General features: G+C 46.4%; 1 protein-coding gene across 1 annotated transcript; it reads right to left on the bottom strand.

The window, feature by feature from the left end:
* Positions 1-8966: 8966 nt before the first annotated feature.
* On the bottom strand, positions 8967-18286 carry LOC117130443 (the record flags this gene model as incomplete). The annotated part of the gene is made up of 2 exons (XM_033283302.1): positions 16146-18286; positions 8967-9302 (listed from the first exon to the last, which is right to left on the bottom strand). Coding segments are annotated over exons 1-2 (612 nt in total), but the record flags the coding sequence as incomplete, so codon positions are not given.
* Positions 18287-18708: the final 422 nt, after the last annotated feature.

Here is an 18708-nt window from a genome sequence, read left to right as displayed (position 1 = left end):
GAGGTCCCGGATCTCTGCGAGAGCCAACGACATGTGACCGAATATATGCGGAAATCATGAAAAGATAACAAACGAGTTTAGAAAAAACATTTGATCTTATTTCGAGTCCGCGTAAGAGCGTTGCGATCATTACAAGAGATCATAAGAGCTTTGGCCGCAAAGGCTGTCAGCGAGTTACATAGTTCTTGCTTCCTAAAATCTCAAACCTAGTTGAGTCGCAGCTCGATAACAAAAGACGAAAAAGATACATAAAAGGTTTTTGATTGATTTCGGACTGAACCTTGTTAAAGGCTGCCTACGTACCCCTTTCGAGGATCAAGCCGAACGTAGTTCAATTGATAGAGCTGGACAAGAGATCGAACTGCCTGGGCGAGTTCGTCTAGTAATTGAGTGCCAGTCATAGAAACCGAACTTGTCGAGAATAAAGCCTAAACCGAACTAAGTGCAGAGAATTCCGAGTCTAAAAAGTCTTCTCCATGCCTCTCGCCTAGGACTCCTTATATACTAGCTCCAAGGTCGGTTTACGCTTTTACTCTTCTGCCCTTAAGCCGTCATAGCATAAAATGGAGATATTCCATTTTTTCCGATCTTCGTATTTATCCTCAAAATTTCGTATTTATCCGTGGAAACTTGACATTTATCCTTCCTTGCGCGCCAAGCGTAAACCGTCATACGGTTTATGGGCTTTTGGTTAAGAAATCGTAAGTTGGGCCTCGAGTCGTGTCTTAGGTCCCTTTGGGCCGTCTTCCGACTCGAAACGTTTATTACGACTTCTTTCGATAAAGAACGAACTTTCCGCGGTTTTTACCGCAAAGTTTGATTGATGTCTTAGAATGATCGGAAGACATGAAATGAGTTCGCTACGGTCTTCGGGAGATAGCATCGTAGGATAGACAAGAATGCATGAATTGGTGTGGTATCGACGTTTTGGAAGAGTTCGGCCGCTACGTAACGACCGACCAGAACGCACGCTCGGTCGCTACGTAGCGACCGAGCGGGATAGACGCTCGGTCGCTACGTAGCGACCGAGCGGAACGGATGCTCGGTCGCTACGTAGCGACCGAGTGGGACGGATGCTCGGTCGCTACGTAGCGACCGAGCAGGACGGACGCTCAGTCGCTACGTAGCGACCGAGCTTGGCTCGAGCTCGGTCGCTACGTAGCGACCGAGCGGGACGGACGCTCGGTCGCTACGTAGCGACCGAGCTGTGTGCATGCTTGGTCGCCGCGTATCGATCGAGCTTGGCTTGTCCGTGGTCCGATTGCCGTACTCGAGCTTGTCCGCGGCCGAATTGGATACATGTCAATTTCCTTCGGACAATCGGTATTTAGTGGTTCGATTGAGATTTGAACAAGATTTTACCGCAAGGCTCTTTGTAAAGATATCTTTACGAAGATTACTTTTTCGTAAAAACGTTCATGCTGATCTTTACGGACTTTCAGGCATTGATTCCGTCGTGACCGATTTTGACCCCAACAGTTAGCCCCCCAGCTCGTTAGAACCATGAGCTTCTAGCGTGAGGTTCTAGCGAGTGGCTTGGCAAGTTAGGCAAGTTAGGTGAGTTAGGCGGAATTAATGGTTGAAAAGGTATGTGGTAAGTGATCTTCTCGCTCTCCTAAAAGTAGAAAACGCGATAAGATTGGGGCTGCGCCTTATGACGGCTGCCTACGTACCCTTGTTGAAGGGATCAAGCCTTTCGTAGTTCGTCTTGGAGTTAAGGTTCTTATGACTAGTTTTCCAGTGGGACCTTTAAGGCGTATTGCTGCCGATGGCATTTTGTATGGGTGTAGAGGAAAGACTACGAGTTGTCATCTCGTAATCTAACTCTATGTGAACTGCTATATCCGTAATCTGTATCGAGAGTTTTCTGCAGTGTGTAAACTTGCGGGATTTCTGAAGATTCTCGAATATTGGCAAAGAGACAAATTTTGGGATCTCGTATCAGGGTGTTTGATACTATGCCTAGAGATGTTAGAGACCAGTGCGCTGGGTTTAGGGCAAGACCTAGGTTTACTCCTGGTTTTAGAGGGTGCGATGACTAATTCGACTTACGTATCCCGTTTCAGTTTCATCCTGATTCCATACCGATTTAAAGTCCGCGATAGGTTCTCGGCTTATACGACTTGTATGGTTGGAATCGAGCATCTCTCCGGAGATCGGAAGTGCTGGACCAAAATTTCGGATTTCTTTTATAGCGCTATTATCCTTGTGTCGGATGTACGAGAGTCATCTCTACGAGATGGCTAAGTCTGTTTAGGACGTTGAGAGTTTGTTGTGATCAGCAACAAACTTAATGGTAAAAAAATACCGTTTCGAGTCTTCGCGAAGGATATGTTTTGAGAAGATATTAGTGCGTATGACTGTCTGGTCTTCCAAGAAAATGTTTTTATCGAGGAAGGAAATTTCGTCGAAGAACGAATCTTCAGGCGTCTGCGACGTCTCGCGATGCTGAAGATTTGTTATTCTTTCGTATGCCGCGTTCCGGGCTTGAAATGTTCGCGGGCTTGAAGATTTTTCGCGATGTTGCAAGGGTTTAGTCTTAGCCCTGCGTTTGAGAAACGTTCTTGTTTGACTACGGATGTTCGTAGCAAAAATTGTTGTTCCTGTTTGGATGCTAATAATTTGATTTTCGATCGAGGAATTAGGATTGAGGTGTAGCGTAAATTTATCCATGGAAGAAGCGTTTTCCTTCATAATGTTTTTTGAAGTGTTGGCCTTCCGAGATCTATTTCGTGCATTTTTGAGGATGTTTTGTATAGCTCTAGAAGCTTTCTTACGAATTTTTCCTTAGATGCCGCGTATTATGGGTAAAACATAGCGGGCTTAAAGTGAATTGTGGAATGTATCAAACTTGGTCGATTGTCAAAAGTTTAGATTTTCCGTTAACCGTTTGGTTGTTAGGACTTAGTTTCGTTACGAAGAATTTATCATATGATTTCCGACTATGAGCTATACGATAATTTATCATATCATATAACCGACTTTACGAAGGTCGTAAATCAGTGATATGTATACATATGTCAAAGTAGCATTGTTTCTGCGGGTTTTACGAGAAGCGTTCCCGCTGTGATTTTGCTCTTAGGTGAAAGTTGCTTGGTGTTACTCATGGAGTGTTACCGAAGTTTATTTCAATACGATCTAGTCGCAGAACGTTTTTCGTAGGTTTTTCGAGAGGATTCTCATGACACATTCGTTTCTTGAACGAATTGGTCAACCAGAGGTGAATATAGCTAACCATCGGGAGGAAAGTGCTCCTTTTAATGTGCACGATGCTACATCTATTCTCGAGTTTTCTTCGTCGCAAATGTTTTCGATGCTTTTCCGTGACTTACTTGGTACAACGGAAACTGAAAGAAATGCTTTGGTGACGAAGATTTCTCATAGAAAATTTTTTTAAAACGAAACTGACTTTCTGAAGCCGGAAAAGGCTTCAATACTTTGGCTAATCGTCGAGTTTCAGTTTGATATTGGTACAAATTTTCTGTACGCATGATTGCGACAAGAAATGATGTATAGTTTTTGAGATTATGTTCATGATCGTCTGGATATGTTGCTAGCGTTTAGACGAATATTAAGATTGTCGTTCGCCTATTCTTGACGATTTGCGGAAGATTTTGAAGTTTAAGAGTATACGAGTATAGTATACGTTTGGGAGTATACGAGTATAGTATACGTACCTACTCCCCTTTTTTTTTTTACGAAAGAAAACGGTTGAACCGATACTAACGATTGAACCGATACTTTGAAGGGTTGTGTACGTTTCCTCTTCTAATGTTTGGAATGATCGATAATTCGAGATGATTTATAGATGACGCTTGGACTGTGATTTGGTTGTTTCCACGTTGACGACTTGGGATATGTCGGTTCCGAGAAAATTGCCAGAAACGAATCGGTTTTAAGACGACGTTCATGTCTCTAATTTTTTTTCTCTTTAGGAAGCGATCTTGATATGCGCGGCGATCGTTTCTCGACTTTCGGAGAGTTTAGATCGGTTTGCAAGATCTTAGTCCTCTCGAAGATACAGTTTTGTCTCTTCTCAGTTTTGCTTGCTCATTTCCCTTTCCTCTTCTCGTGTATGTTCGCCATTTCCGATATTGGTGTTTATCCTTTGAAACTTGACATTTATCTTCCGAACTTCACTGTTATCTTCTCCTTAGATAAGACGTCGATTTTCGTAAAAAGGTTCAACATAATCGTATAGTTAAGGCGGCTAAGATGTTAAGTTAACCGCTGCCGTTTTATACGATTAACCTGAATCCATGCGAGAAAACAAGTCTTTGCGGTTTTTTTTTTTTTTTTTTTTTATCGTAAAGTTTCAATGGTAACTCCGATAGAAACAAGAGACGTTTCGATCGAGATTCGAAAGTGAACGCAAAGATGGAGATAGGGCGAGCAGGAACAAGCCAAGGAGTTTAAGATGAGTTTTACTTGTTTTTATCGTAAAATCTCAACGGAAACTCCGATTGAGACGAAACGAAAAGGGTTTTGATGAGGATTCAAAGGAGAACGCAAAGGAGGACCCCTTTGACGCCTGACAGGTCGCTATAGCGAGTGAGGATGTCATATCGGTCGCTATAGCGAGTGGAAGGGAGCCAAGACGAGTCCAACTTGTTTTCGTCGTAAATTCTCGACGGAAACTCCGATTGAGACGAAACGAAAAGCGTTTCGAAGAGGATTCAAAGGAGAACGTAAAGGAGGACTCCTTTGAGGCCTGACGGGTCGCTATAGCGAGTGAGGATGTCATCTCGGTCGCTATAGCGAGTGAAAGGGAGCCGAGACGAGTCCCACTTGTTTTCGTCGTAAAATCTCAACGGAAACTCCGATTGAGACGAAACGAAAAGCATTTCGATGAGGATTCAAAGGAGGATTCAAAGGAGAACTCAAAGGAGGACCCCTTTGAGGCCTGACGGGTCGCTATAGAGAGTGAGGATGTCATCTCGGTCGCTATAGCGAGTGAAAGGCAGCCGAGACGAGTCCCACTTGTTTTTGTCGTAAAATCTCAACGGAAACTCCGATTGAGACGAAACGAAAAGCGTTTCAATGAGGATTCAAAGGAGAACCCAAAGGAGGACCTTTCTGAGGCTTTACAGGTCGCTACGTAGTGACTGACGGTCTGACAGGTCGCTACGTAGCGAGTGGAAGCAAGCCAAGTAGAGTCCTACTTGTTTTCATCGTAAAATCTCAACGGAAACTCCGATTGAGACGAAACGAAAAGCGTTTCGATGAGGATTCAAAGGAGAACCCAAAGGAGGACCTTTCTGAGGCTTTTCAGGTCGCTACGTAGCGAGTGGAAGCAAGCCAAGAAGAGTCCTACTTGTTTTCGTCGTAAAATCTCAACGGAAACTCCGATTGAGACGAAACGAAAAGCGTTTCGATGAGGATTCAAAGGAGAACCCAAAGGAGGACCTTTCTGAAGTATTACAGGTCACTATGTAGCGACTGACGGTCTGACAGGTCGCTACATAGCGAGTGGAAGCAAGCCAAGAAAAGTCCTACATGTTTTCGTCGTAAAATCTCAACGGAACCTCCGATTGAGACGAAACGAAAAGCGTTTTGATGAGGATTCAAAAGAGAACCCAAAATAGGACCTTTCTGAGGCTTTACAGGTCGCTACGTAGCGAGTGGAGAGTTGGCTTGAGCTCGGTTGCTACGTAGCGACCGAGCGGTGTGCGTGCTCGGTCGCTACGTAGCGACCGAGCAGTGTGTGCGTGCTCGGTCGCTACGTAGCGACCGAGCAGTGTGTGTGTGCTCGGTCGCTACGTAGCGACCGAGCAGTGTGTGTGCTCGGTCGCTACGTAGCGACCGAGCATTGTGTGTGCTCGTTTGCTACGTAGCGACCGAGCAGTGTGTGCGTGCTCGGTCGCTACGTAGCGACCGAGCAGTGTGTGCGTGCTCGGTCGCTACGTAGCGACCGAGCAGTGTGTGTGTGTAATCGTTTTGTTGTGTTTCCGTTTTCCGCGATTAGCCTAGGGGTTTTTCAGCGGTTTTTGGGATAACAAGTTTTATCCTTCCGAAATGTTTTCGGAAAACGTGTTTTGGTAAAACCCTTACGCTTCTAGATTTCTTTTGTTCGGTAATGAGCCAAACTTACGGGGTTTGATAAGATTTATCGTTTCCCTTTATGTTTAGAAAGAGAAATCGCGAGCTTGTTTTAGTGCTGTTCCTGTGGCGGAAGGTCGCGACTAAGTTTTCGATTTTGCTGAACAATACGGCGTTTGCGTAAGCGTTAACCATAGGAGCAGTCAGTGCTGCGAGTTTGTCTTTCATATATCCAGACATCGTTTTGATCAAGCGTTTGCGGCCATGAGTAAGAGCAATCTGTAACCCCCCCCCCTCCTTCTAGCGCCAAACTGTTGGAACCGAAATTCGCACTGTCGATTTCCGTTTAAATAAGGAAACTAGGAAAACCCTAATTTCCCAGAGGTCCCGGATCTCTGCGAGAGCCAACGACATGTGACCGAATATATGCGGAAATCATGAAAAGATAACAAACGAGTTTAGAGAAAACATTTGATCTTATTTCGAGTCCGCGTAAGAGCGTTGCGATCATTACAAGAGATCATAAGAGCTTTGGCCGCAAAGGCTGTCAGCTAGTTACATAGTTCTTGCTTCCTAAAATCTCAAACCTAGTTGAGTAATGCTCGATAACAAAAGACGAAAAAGATACATAAAAGGTTTTTGATTGATTTCGGACTGAACCTTGTTAAAGGCTGCCTACGTACCCCTTTCGAGGATCAAGCCGAACGTAGTTCAATTGATAGAGCTGGAAAAGAGATCGAACTGCCTGGGCGAGTTCGTCTAGTAATTGAGTGCCAGTCATAGAAACCGAACTTGTCGAGAATAAAGCCTAAAGTTTTTAAGTGCAGAGAATTCCGAGTCTAAAAAGTCTTCTCCATGCCTCTCGCCTAGGACTCCTTATATACTAGCTCCAAGGTCGGTTTACGCTTTTACTCTTCTGCCCTTAAGCCGTCATAGCATAAAATGGAGATATTCCATTTTTTCTGATCTTCGTATTTATCCTCAAAATTTCGTATTTATCCGTGGAAACTTGACATTTATCCTTCCTTGCGCGCCAAGCGTAAACCGTCATACGGTTTATGGGCTTTTGGTTAAGAAATCGTAAGTTGGGCCTCGAGTCGTGTCTTAGGTCCCTTTGGGCCGTCTTCCGACTCGAAACGTTTATTACGACTTCTTTCGATAAAGAACGAACTTTCCGCGGTTTTTACCGCAAAGTTTGATTGATGTCTTAGAATGATCGGAAGACATGAACTGATTTCGCTACGGTCTTCGGGAGATAGCATCGTAGGATAGACGAGAATGCATGAATTGGTGTGGTATCGACGTTTCGGAAGAGTTCGGCCGCTATGTAACGACCGACCAGAACGCACGCTCGGTCGCTACGTAGCGACCGAGCGGGACGGACGCTCGGTCGCTACGTAGCGACCGAGCGGGACGGATGCTCGGTCGCTACGTAGCGACCGAGCGGGACGGATGCTCGGTCGCTACGTAGCGCCTGAGCTTGGCTCGAGCTTGGTCGCTACGTAGCGACCGAGCAGGACGGACGCTCAGTCGCTACGTAGCGACCGAGCTTGGCTCGAGCTCGGTCGCTACGTAGTGACCGAGCTGTGTGCATGCTTGGTCGCCGCGTATCGATCGAGCTTGGCTTGTCTGTGGTCCGATTGCCGTACTCGAGCTTGTCCGCGGCCGAATTGGATACATGTCTGTTTCCTTAGGACTATCGGTATTTAGTGGTTCGATTGAGATTTGAACAAGATTTTACCGCAAGGCTCTTTGTAAAGATATCTTTACGAATATTACTTTTTCGTAAAAACGTTCATGCTGATTTTTATGGACTTTCAGGCATTGATTCCGTCGTGACCGATTTTGACCCCAACAGCTCCGTACAGATACGATCTCTATATCTTCAAAGCAAACACCACGGCCGCCATCTCTAGATCATGGATCGGATAATTCCCTTCATGCTTTCTCAGCTGTCTCGAGGCATAAGCAATCACCTTCCCATGTTTCAGGACGCACCCCAACCCAGTGATGGACGCATCCGTATAGACCACATAAGATTGATCTCCCTCCGGCAATACCAATATTGGTGCATTCGTCAGCATATCCTTTAGAGCTGAGAAACACTTCTCACACCCTTCATTCCAGGAAAACTTCACATCCTTGCCTGTAAGTCGTGTCATGGGTTGAGCCAAACTGGCAAACCCCTTGACATACTTTCTGTAGTAGCCGGCCAGCCCTAGGAAACTCCTAACCTCAGTAGCATTCCTAAGCTGTGGCCAATCTCGTATAGTCTGAACCTTCTCCGGATCTACTGACACGCCCTGATCAGACACAATGTGTCCGAGGAACCCAACGCTCTTCTGCCAGAAACTACACTTGCTTAGTTTGGCAAAGAGTTTTTGTTCCCTCAAACGTCCTAGTACGGCCCTGAGATGCTTCTCATGGTCTTCCTTGTTTCTGGAATATACAAGTATGTCATCTATGAAGATGATTACAAATTCATCCAAGAAATCTCGAAAGATACCATTCATCATCTTCATGAATGCAGCTGGTGCATTGGTTAGACCAAATGGCATAACCACAAACTCATAGTGGCCATACCTGGTCCGGAACGCCGTCTTCCTGATATCATTAGGCTCAATTGGGATCTGATGATACTCTGAGGCGAAATCAATCTTGGAAAACCATTTGGCCCCTTTGAGCTGATCCAACAGCTAATCAATTTTGGGTAATGGGTACTTGTTCTTCACAGTAACCCTATTGAACCCTCGGTAATCAATACACAGCCTGAAACTACCATCCTTTTTCTTCACAAAAAGAACTGGTGCTCCCCAAGGCGAGACACTTGGTCGTATGAACCCTTTGTCCAACAACTCTTCCAGTTGCTTCTTTAGCTCGGCCATCTCGGCCGGAGCCATACGATATGGACTTTTGGACATTGGGGCCGTCCCTGGTTCTAGTTCTAATATGAACCGGCCAGCCCTATCAGGGGGAATGCCCTGTAGTGCCCGAAACACATCCTCAAAATCTTTAACCAGCGGAATCCCGTCCGGGTCACCAGCCCCTACAACCTCCTTAGTGGCGATTGTGACCAAAAAGGCCTCACAACCCTTCTCAAGCATCCGTTCCACTTGGACTGCTGATATCACTAAGCATCCAGAAGTCAGACGAATACCTTGGAACCTGATCGGAGGTCCACACCCAGTCTCAAACTGTACCCTTCCTCTGTGACAGTCCAGAGTAGCCCGATTCTTTCCAAGCCAGTCCATGCCTAATATCACCTCATGATTCTTAAGGCAGACCACAACCAGATCATATCTGGGCTCACAAAGCTGTGTGTAGCTCCAGTATCAAACAGTACGTGTGTTTCCACACCACCAATACATAGGGTCCCTACATAAGACCCCCCTTTTCTAATCATCTAATCCATTCTAAGTTATGTACCATGCCAATCTACTGAATTGAAAAAGAATGGATCTTGAATGTTACCAGTGATGGTCCAGCCTCTGCTGCGTCCTTGGTCAGTTCATACACACGCGGTGCTGAGGTCTGACCTCGGGTCTGGCTTGGCTTGCAGGCCTCCCCACGTCCTTTAGCCTCAGCTTGCATCTTGGGACATTCCCAGCGTAGGTGTCCCGTCTTGCTGCAGTAATGACAGCTTCTGGGGTCACTCCCCAAGCCCTGTCCACTGTTCTCTGACCGTCCAGGACAGTCTCGAGCAAAGTGGCCCATCTTGCCACAACGGGTGAAAGCCCCCTTTGCCTTCCAACACTCTCCACCGTGATGCCTTTTGCATGAAGGACACTCCGGCCTATCACTTGAGGCCTTGCCCCCTTCGGCCGTGTCCCTCTTTCTCTTCCGGTCGCTTCCGGATCCACTAGAAGCCGTGTGGCCCCTAGACTTCAGCTTGGCCTCTTCAGCGAAGTTAGTCTCCACCATAGCCATGCGTTCCACCAGTTCAGACACTGTCTAAAAGTGACCAACGGAGCAATAGGTTCGAAGTTCGACCCTTAGGCCTCGAACAAACCTACGTATATGTACCGTGTCCTCCTCCAACTCCTTGCCCACATATCGTCTGAGCCGGTTGAACTTCTCTTCGTACTCACATATTGTCATGCGTCCTTGAGTCAAGTCTAGGAACTGAGACTCCAGACGGTCCCAAGCTTCAGCCGAGAAGTATTTGTGGTTGAACTCCACCTCGAAGTTTGAGAACCACTCAATTGTCCCATTGGTGCGTTTGTCTAGAGCTAACCACCAGTTATGTGTGTCACCTTCCAGGAAGTGAACCACAATGTCCTTTTTGTACTCCTCTGGGAAACGAGTTGAGCTGAAATTCCGAGCCAATCTGCTCCTCCACTCGTCTGCCTCAAGGGATCAGAACTACAAGCAAACTGCTTCGTACCCAGCTTGGAGATGTGAGCTAGAAGGCTCAAGTAATCCACTCTCCTAACTGGATGAGCTGGTAGATCAATCTCCATTACCTCAGCTTCGACCGAAGCTCGGTCCTCGGCTGTCCTGGCAGCTGTTCGAGCTACTTGTGCAGCTGCACGAGCTACACCAGCTGCTGTCCCAGCTGTCCTAGCTGCTCTCTGAGTTGCCTGAACCGTGGCCTGAGCTGGGGTGATCTGGCCAACCGATGAGTTCAAAAAAGGGGTAAATTCATGCGTGAAAGCCAACATCTGAGTGCCCATGGCCTTAACCACATCCGTCACCTCCCGCATAGATGGCTCGGCCAACTCCTCCGCCCCATCTCCAGGTCCGGTCTCATCTCCTACATGGGAGGAATCACCTTCCTCCTCCCGTCCCTCTTGTTGTTGCTCACCCAGGTTATCAACCTGAACCTCAGTAGGCAGGAACGTCGCGAAGGGTTCCCCGGTCTTCTCATTAACCAGCCCCGTCTGGGTTGGTAACACTTGAGTGGAATTGGCCCCATCTCCTATGACCGGTCCAGAACCACCAGCCGCTTCCTTGCCCTTCCGGGACTTAGTCCGCTTAGTTCCCTTAGGCAAAAACACTTAGTGTTAGTCCAAACGTATAAACCTCATCTCATGATTAGAACTAAGCAAAACAACATCAAACCAAACAAACACAAACAACCCGTGAGACCAAGCAGCCGGACGTGTGGTGAAAACATAACCCAAACCAATCCTAGAATCAAGCATGCTCTGATACCGACTTGTAAGACCCAATCCCGGCTCTTAAGCCCAAACTGATCTGCGGCCTTAACCTTTCAATCTAAGTCCGAGTGAACCAAGTTTTAAGTCTTATCTTTCTAAATTCAATTCATTTCAACTGAGGTTCAATACAATCAATCTAAACAAGGAAACATAAGGGGAAAATCAATTGTATAAATATAAACTGAGATTCATACATCATTCTTTGGTTCGTCCTAATAAGTTATACACACTTAGTCTAACATAAGTTCACAAGTTGCACAATAGGCTATCAGTATTTCACATCTACCTACAATGACCCATTCACCACACATCTTCCCATGGCCTGAGTCTTCACGGTGCCTTTCCCTTACCACGGTCCATGTCCGATCCTGAAACCACACAAGACACAATGCACATTCATATGGCCGATATCCTAACATCAAGTCTAGATAAGCATGGTTCGGCTACTTAGAATCTATAACCTGTCCAAACCAACATACTCAAATAAATTCCCAAAAACTAATTAAAATTCACGATAATCCTTGATAAATCCCAACTAAGAGATTCCCATAAACAGTTTCCAACGAAACACACTAGAACGTCCAAATCCGACCATGAATAGTCCGGCCAAAGGCCAAGGACTTGGATACTGAACCGGCCAGGGCCTTGGTTCTGTGTTCCCTGTATGACCAGAACAAACAAACACAATAATCTGATAGGACAAGCAAATCTAAAGAGATAGAGAGAGTAGATGTAGGCGCATAGCAAACCGGCCACAAGCCCGATCGAATCATCAGCCGGCTAAGGCCGATCGCTTGCCGTCCACACCACTGACCTTAGGCGTTCTCTCCCCAGGCGCCATCTCCTTCACTTTGTCCTTCTCTCTGTCTCTCTGTCTGGTATCCATCTCCTCAGGCCTTGCTTCCCACGATCCGGTTTCTCCTGGAACAGCCAAGCCTCTCGCCGGTTCTCTCCTTGGATCGCCGGTTCTCTCTTCTCTTTTTGGTGTTTGTCTCTCATGATTTTGGCAGAGGTTCCCCTCAAGAATACTGTGTCAAATTCTGGATCCAGGGCTCAGTATTTATAGAGAGAGGGAGTCGGAACTGCCATGGGGCCGAAGGGGTGGGAGTTGTAACCGAAAAGGTGTCTCTCTCTCCCTTGCAACCGTTCGGCAATAACTGCCCCAACCGGTCCTCAACTACCTCCAACTGCTCCTGTCCCTGCGGGTTCTCTATCCTGAAACCAAGGCCAAGACCTTTAACTGACCGTCCATACCGTGGCCGCACCATCTAACCGAACCACCATAACCATCCTTTTAACCGCCCCAACTGTCCGGACATGAACACTCGGCCCAACTGAATTGAGCTGACTACTAGCTGGTCCCAGCTGAGTGAGCTAGTCCTTATAGCTCCACGAGGTGATGCATACTGACTAAGCTCCCATTAGCTTCCCTTAGCTGCCCAAGCTCGGCCCCATCCAGCTCCCACATCACTCGTCCAGCTCTATTAAACCCATTTTTTCTTCACCCTGGATAAGTCTCAACACTTTGATGCCCTTAACCCTATGTCTGAGCCATGATACGCTTGTCTACTGGTCTAATGACCTGATTGGTGCGTCTCCCCGCACCATGGCTCGTCCCAACGACCCTATCTCGGACCGGGGACATGACAGACTGTTTGGGTGATTTTGGCCAACATGGGCTGTCTGTTCAGTACACACAGGACGTCTGTGGGTGTCCGCCAGCACACACACAGGACGTCTGTGGCTGTCCGCCAGCACACACACAGGACGTCTGTGGCTGTCCGTCAGCACACACATAACGTCCATGGCTGTCCGTGTGTGTCCGTCAGCACACGACCTCTGTTTCCCAAGTGATTTCATCCTTGCCATTGTATTCCCACACGACCTTGATCATGGGAATGGTCTTCTTCCTTGTTGTCTTTTCTGTTCGATCCACTATGAGGACCAGCCTCGTCTCTAGAGTCAGATTCTTACCCAAATCTGTATGGATCTCGGGTAGTACTATGTCCTGATCAGACAAACATTTTCGGAGTTGGGACACATGAAACACGTTATGGAACGCATCCATGGCTGGTGGCAGTTCCAACTTATAAGCCAACTCCCCAACTCTTTCTATGATTATGAATGGACCCAAGTACCTAGGGTCTAGTTTTCTTCTGCCAGAAACTCTAGCCCTCCCTTTGAATGTGATCATCTTGAGATAGACCAAGTCTTCATCTTCAAACTCAAGATGTTTCATCCGTCTATCTGCATAACTCTTTTGACGATCTTGTGCTTCTTTCATTTTCTCCTTTAAGAACCTTATTTTCTCAGTGGTTTCTTCCACTATTCTCCTCCCCCCCAACATGCTCCTCCCCCCCCCCCACTTGGGTCCAGCATAATGGCGTCCTGCATAATGGCGTCCTGCAGAATGGCGTCCTTCGAGGCCATCCATACAGTGCTTCATAAGGTGACTTCCCAATGCTAGTATGGAAACTGTTGTTGTAGGCAAACTCGACCAAGGGTAGATGCTTTTCCCATGAGTCGCCCCAATCCAACACCACGGCCCTTAACATGTCCTCCAATGTCTGGATTGTCCTCTCTGATTGCCCATCCGTCTGAGGATGATAGGCTGTGCTCATGTTCATTCTTGTTCCTAAGGCTTTTTGAAAAGCCTGCCAGAAGTAAGAGGTGAACCTAGGGTCTCCGTCCGAGACAATACTAGCCGGCACTCCATGCAGACGTACTATCTCGTCCAAGTAAATTCTCACGATCTGATCCACTCCATCTCCTTTCTGTATTGGTAAGAAGTGGGCCGACTTGGTTAGTCTGTCAACCACCACCCAAACCGCATCCTTTTGGTTCCTGGTCGTAGGAAAACCGGTCACAAAATCCATTGTGATGTGATCCCACTTCCACTCTGGTATGGGGAGATTCTGGAGCATACCATTGGGCAATTGATGTTCGGCCTTCACAAACTGGCAAGTAGGACACGTCGCCACCCACTCGACCACATCTGTTTGAATCCTTACCCAGTGATAGTAGCTTTTTAAATCCCTATACATCTTATTCAGCCCAGGTTGGACTGAGAACTTTGACTTATGAGCCTGACTCATAATCTCTTCTTTAAGATCCTTGCTTTTTGGAACACTTACTCGGCCATTCACCAAGATTGTTCCGTTGCTTGTGATCTGATACTTCGTCTTGTCGTTAAGAGCCACTTTCTGCAAGTTATCATCGAAACTCTGGGCCTGCTGTATCCTGGTAAGTAGATCGGCCTGATTCACTGCCTCTAATCCCAATGGCTCATCACGTCCAACCAAGGTATTTAGATGTAATGACCGAACCATCCCTTATAGTTCATCCACTTCTCTTTCGGCCGAGACCTCTGCCCGTCTCCGGCTTAAGGCATCAGCCACTAGGTTGCCTTGCCTGGATGGTATACTATGTCCAGATCATAATCACCAACAAACTCCATCCATCTTATTTGTCTCAAGTTCAACTCAGGCTGAGCGAAAATGTAATTCAAGCTCTTATGATCAGTGAGAATCTGGACTTTGGCTCCGTACGTATACGATCTCCATATCTCCAAAGCAAACACCACGGCTGCCATCTCTAGATCATGGGTCGGATAATTCCCTTCATGCTTTCTCAGCTGTCTCGAACCATAAGCAATCACCTTCCCAAGTTGAGTCAGGACGCACCCCAACCCAGTGATGGACGCATCCGTATAGACCACATAAGGTTGATTTGCCTCCGGCAATACCAATATTGGTGCATTCGTCAGCATATCCTTTAGAGCTGAGAAACACTTCTTACACCCTTTATTCCAGGCAAACTTCACATCCTTGCCTATAAGTCGTGTCATGGGTTGAGCCAAACTCACTAACCCCTTGATATACTTTCTGTAGTAGCTGGCCAGCCCTAGGAAACTCCTAACCTCGGTAGCATTTTAGGCTGCGGCCAATCTCGTATAGTGTGAATCTTCTCCGGATCTACTGACACGCCTTGATCAGACACAATGTGTCCGAGGAACCCAATGCTCTTCTGCCAGAAACTACACTTGCTTAGTTTGGCAAAGAGTTTCTATTCCCACAAACGTCCTAGTACGGCCCTGAGATGCTTCTCATGGTCTTCCTTGTTTCTGGAATATACAAGTATGTCATCTATGAAGATGATTACAAATTCATCCAAGAAATCTCGAAAGATACCATTCATCATCTTCATGAATGCAGCTGGTGCATTGGTTAGACCAAATGGCATAACCACAAACTCATAGTGGCCATACCTGGTCCGGAACGCCGTCTTCCTGATATCATTAGGCTCAATTGGGATCTGATGATACTCTGAGGCGAAATCAATCTTGGAAAACCATTTGGCCCCTTTGAGCTGATCCAACAGCTAATCAATTCTGGGTAATGGGTACTTGTGCTTCACAGTAACCCTATTCAACCCTCGGTAATCAATACACAGCCTGAAGCTACCATCCTATTTCTTCACAAAAAGAACTGGTGCTCCCCAAGGCGAGACACTTGGTCGTATGAACCCTTTGTCCAACAACTCTTCCAGTTACTTCTTAAGCTCGGCCATCTCGGCCGGAGCCATACGATATGGACTTTTGGACATTGGGGCCGTCCCTGGTTCTAGTTCTAATATGAACCGGCCAGCCCTATCAGGGGGAATGCCATATAGTGCCTGAAACACATCCTCAAAATCTTTAACCAGCGGAATCCCGTCCGGGTCACCAGCCCCTACAACCTCCTTAGTGGCGATTGTGACTAAAAAGGCCTCACAACCCTTCTCAAGAATCCGTTCCACTTGGACTGCTGATATCACTAAGCATCCAGAAGTCAGACGAATACCTTGGAACCTGATCGGGGGTCCACACCCAGTCTCAAACTGCACCCTTCCTCTGTGACAGTCCAGAGTAGCCCGATTCTTTCCAAGCCAGTCCATGCCTAATATCACCTCATGATTCTTAAGGCAGACCACAACCAGATCCATAGGCATAACTCTATACTGGATCACTATTGGGATATCCTTTACTCGCCCTAATGAATGCATTACTTGCCCACCGGCCGCATTCACTATGCAAGGATCATCCTCCGTTCCCATCTGGAACAACCCTTTTCCGATCATATCTGGGCTCACAAAGCTGTGTGTAGCTCCAGTATCAAACAGTACGTGTGTTTCCACACCACCAATACATAGGGTCCCTACATAAGACCCCCCTTTTCTAATCATCTAATCCATTCTAAGTTATGTACCATGCCAATCTACTGAATTGAAAAAGAATGGATCTAGAATGTTACCAGTAATGGTCCAGCCTCTGCTGCGTCCTTGGTCGGCACACATTTGCAAGTTAGACATAGAATCATTGAGAGCACACATTTGCAAGTTAGATAATCCGGCATGTGAATTTCCGGGTTGGTTTCTTTCATCTTCACTATCCATGGCTACCTGAAAACTTAAACAAGGTAATGTTAGATTAAAAACCTCACACACTCAGGTGTTTATCCTTGCCCACACACGGGTTTCACTCAATTTGGTAGTCACACAAGAGAGTTTCCCTCAAAGTTCTAAGAGAACAAACTAGATAACCCAAAAATGAGAATCCCAAGTGAAACACCCAAGAGACAAGATAGAAAGATAAGAGATTTAACAAGGGGAATCTGTATTAACCACCTCCAAGGCCGGGTTTCTCCTCGGCCAGCAGGCTTACTCTTCCACCACCAAACCACAATTGAAAACTTTTGATAGATTTTCTTTCTTTTTCTTTTTTTTTTTGATTAGATCTTTCTTTCTTTTATTTTAATATATATGGATGGTAAAGCGGGGCCCGGATTCAAAGATAGATAGAAGAAGAATTTCTTTTTTTTTTCTGAAGAAAATGATAGATGAGAAAGATGGAATGAAAAGAGATACCGGAAGAGTGGCTCAGATACCACTTGAAGAACCCTAAGGAACGAACACTCAACCGGATCTGATGATATGAACTCGATCTGAAGAGATAGAGAACTGATGGATTGTTTAGTGACACAAAGGGATGCGAAAGACCCAATGATACTACTAGAACTCTCAATGGCCGCTTGATTTGACACATAAGTCCAGCTCAAAGAAAGGGGATTCACTTGGAGATAGCCTCACCAAGGGAACAAGAATGTTCTAATCAAAGAACAAAGAAAGAAATCTCAAAATGAATAAGGAAAATCGATTATCTTATTTCAAGGATGCGTTCTCTTACTTATACAACTTGTAGTCAAAGATAATAAATAATAATGTATGAAAAAGAGACATAGAAAATAGATAGAAGACCAGATCTAGTCAAAGCACAGAAAATAATGTTGACTGGTCGATTTGAACTCTTCGGCTAATCTTGTCCAGGTTTGGTGTAACTGATAGCACGTCCCGCGGTAAGGAGCAGTACACGGCCGGTACGGTCTTCATGTACGGACGGGTGATTTTCATGGACTGTTCCGGACCAAAAGGTGGCTAAGTCTTTGGACAACCTCAAGAGAGTCTTGCCTTAGAGAGATTTGGCTGATCAAAGTTCATGAACTGATCGAAGTGTCGGATCAGTTCATCAGAACGATCGCCGGTTCGGCCGAGACGGCATAAGAGAGAGAGACCGTGGTCAAATTTGGATTCCACTCGATCAACTTCACTTCTGACTTGATCGATGGACTTAGCATGACGAACAGGACGGGAAAGGCGAACTTCTGTACGGTTGATTTGGCCATCTGGTCGTGGGTTATCCTGAAGCTCCAATTCGAACGAGTGTGGGTCAAGACGATACACGGCTCGAGCAGTCTTTTCGGCCTGATCGATGGACTGAACCTCAGTTGCGTTGTTCCGGACGTTCTGATCTGATTACATGGACTGATCCTCGGACTGGGGCACATCACCCTTCCCGTGGACTGTTCGGTGATTTTGGCCCACGTGGGCTGTCTGGTCAGTACATGCAGGACGTCCGTGGGTGTCCACCAGCACACACAGGACGTCCATGGCTGTCCGTGTGTGTCCGTCTGTGTCCGTCAGCACACACATGACGTCCGTTGTAAGACCCGATCCCGGTCGACTAGGCCGCGGTCGATGCCTCACGTCGCTCAGTCCATACCCGGACCAAACCTCTAAAAATTTTGCCCTTTATTTAAAATATCGCCCATTGGCGAGGGCTAACTCAGATCCTAGCTCAAGACTACCTTAGTCATTCCCTAGCTAGATCCTTTCAACTTACGCACAGCGGAATAGTATCTACTTAACCATTGGTCTATAACCAATATAATACTTGTCTGGTCGAATCACCTCGGCTAATGGTTAGTATACTCAACTACCAGCTAGCTCCAAGGTCAATCCCGAACCCAAATCAAGGCATACAAATCTGAGGTTCCATTCCCCTAACCATTCTATCTAGATCTATGCAACATTGCTAGATCATACCTTTGCCACACCCAAGGAGCTTGTTAGCTCATCGGCCCAGCTACTCTAGCTGAATGAACTCATAAACCAGCTGATTGAGCTGTCACACTCG

The sequence above is a fragment of the Brassica rapa genome, unplaced genomic scaffold, assembly GCF_000309985.2.
Source record: "Brassica rapa cultivar Chiifu-401-42 unplaced genomic scaffold, CAAS_Brap_v3.01 Scaffold0481, whole genome shotgun sequence".
NCBI lineage: Eukaryota > Viridiplantae > Streptophyta > Magnoliopsida > Brassicales > Brassicaceae > Brassica > Brassica rapa.
Note: the sequence above shows the minus strand (reverse complement) of the source record. Positions and strands in the feature narration are given on the sequence as shown.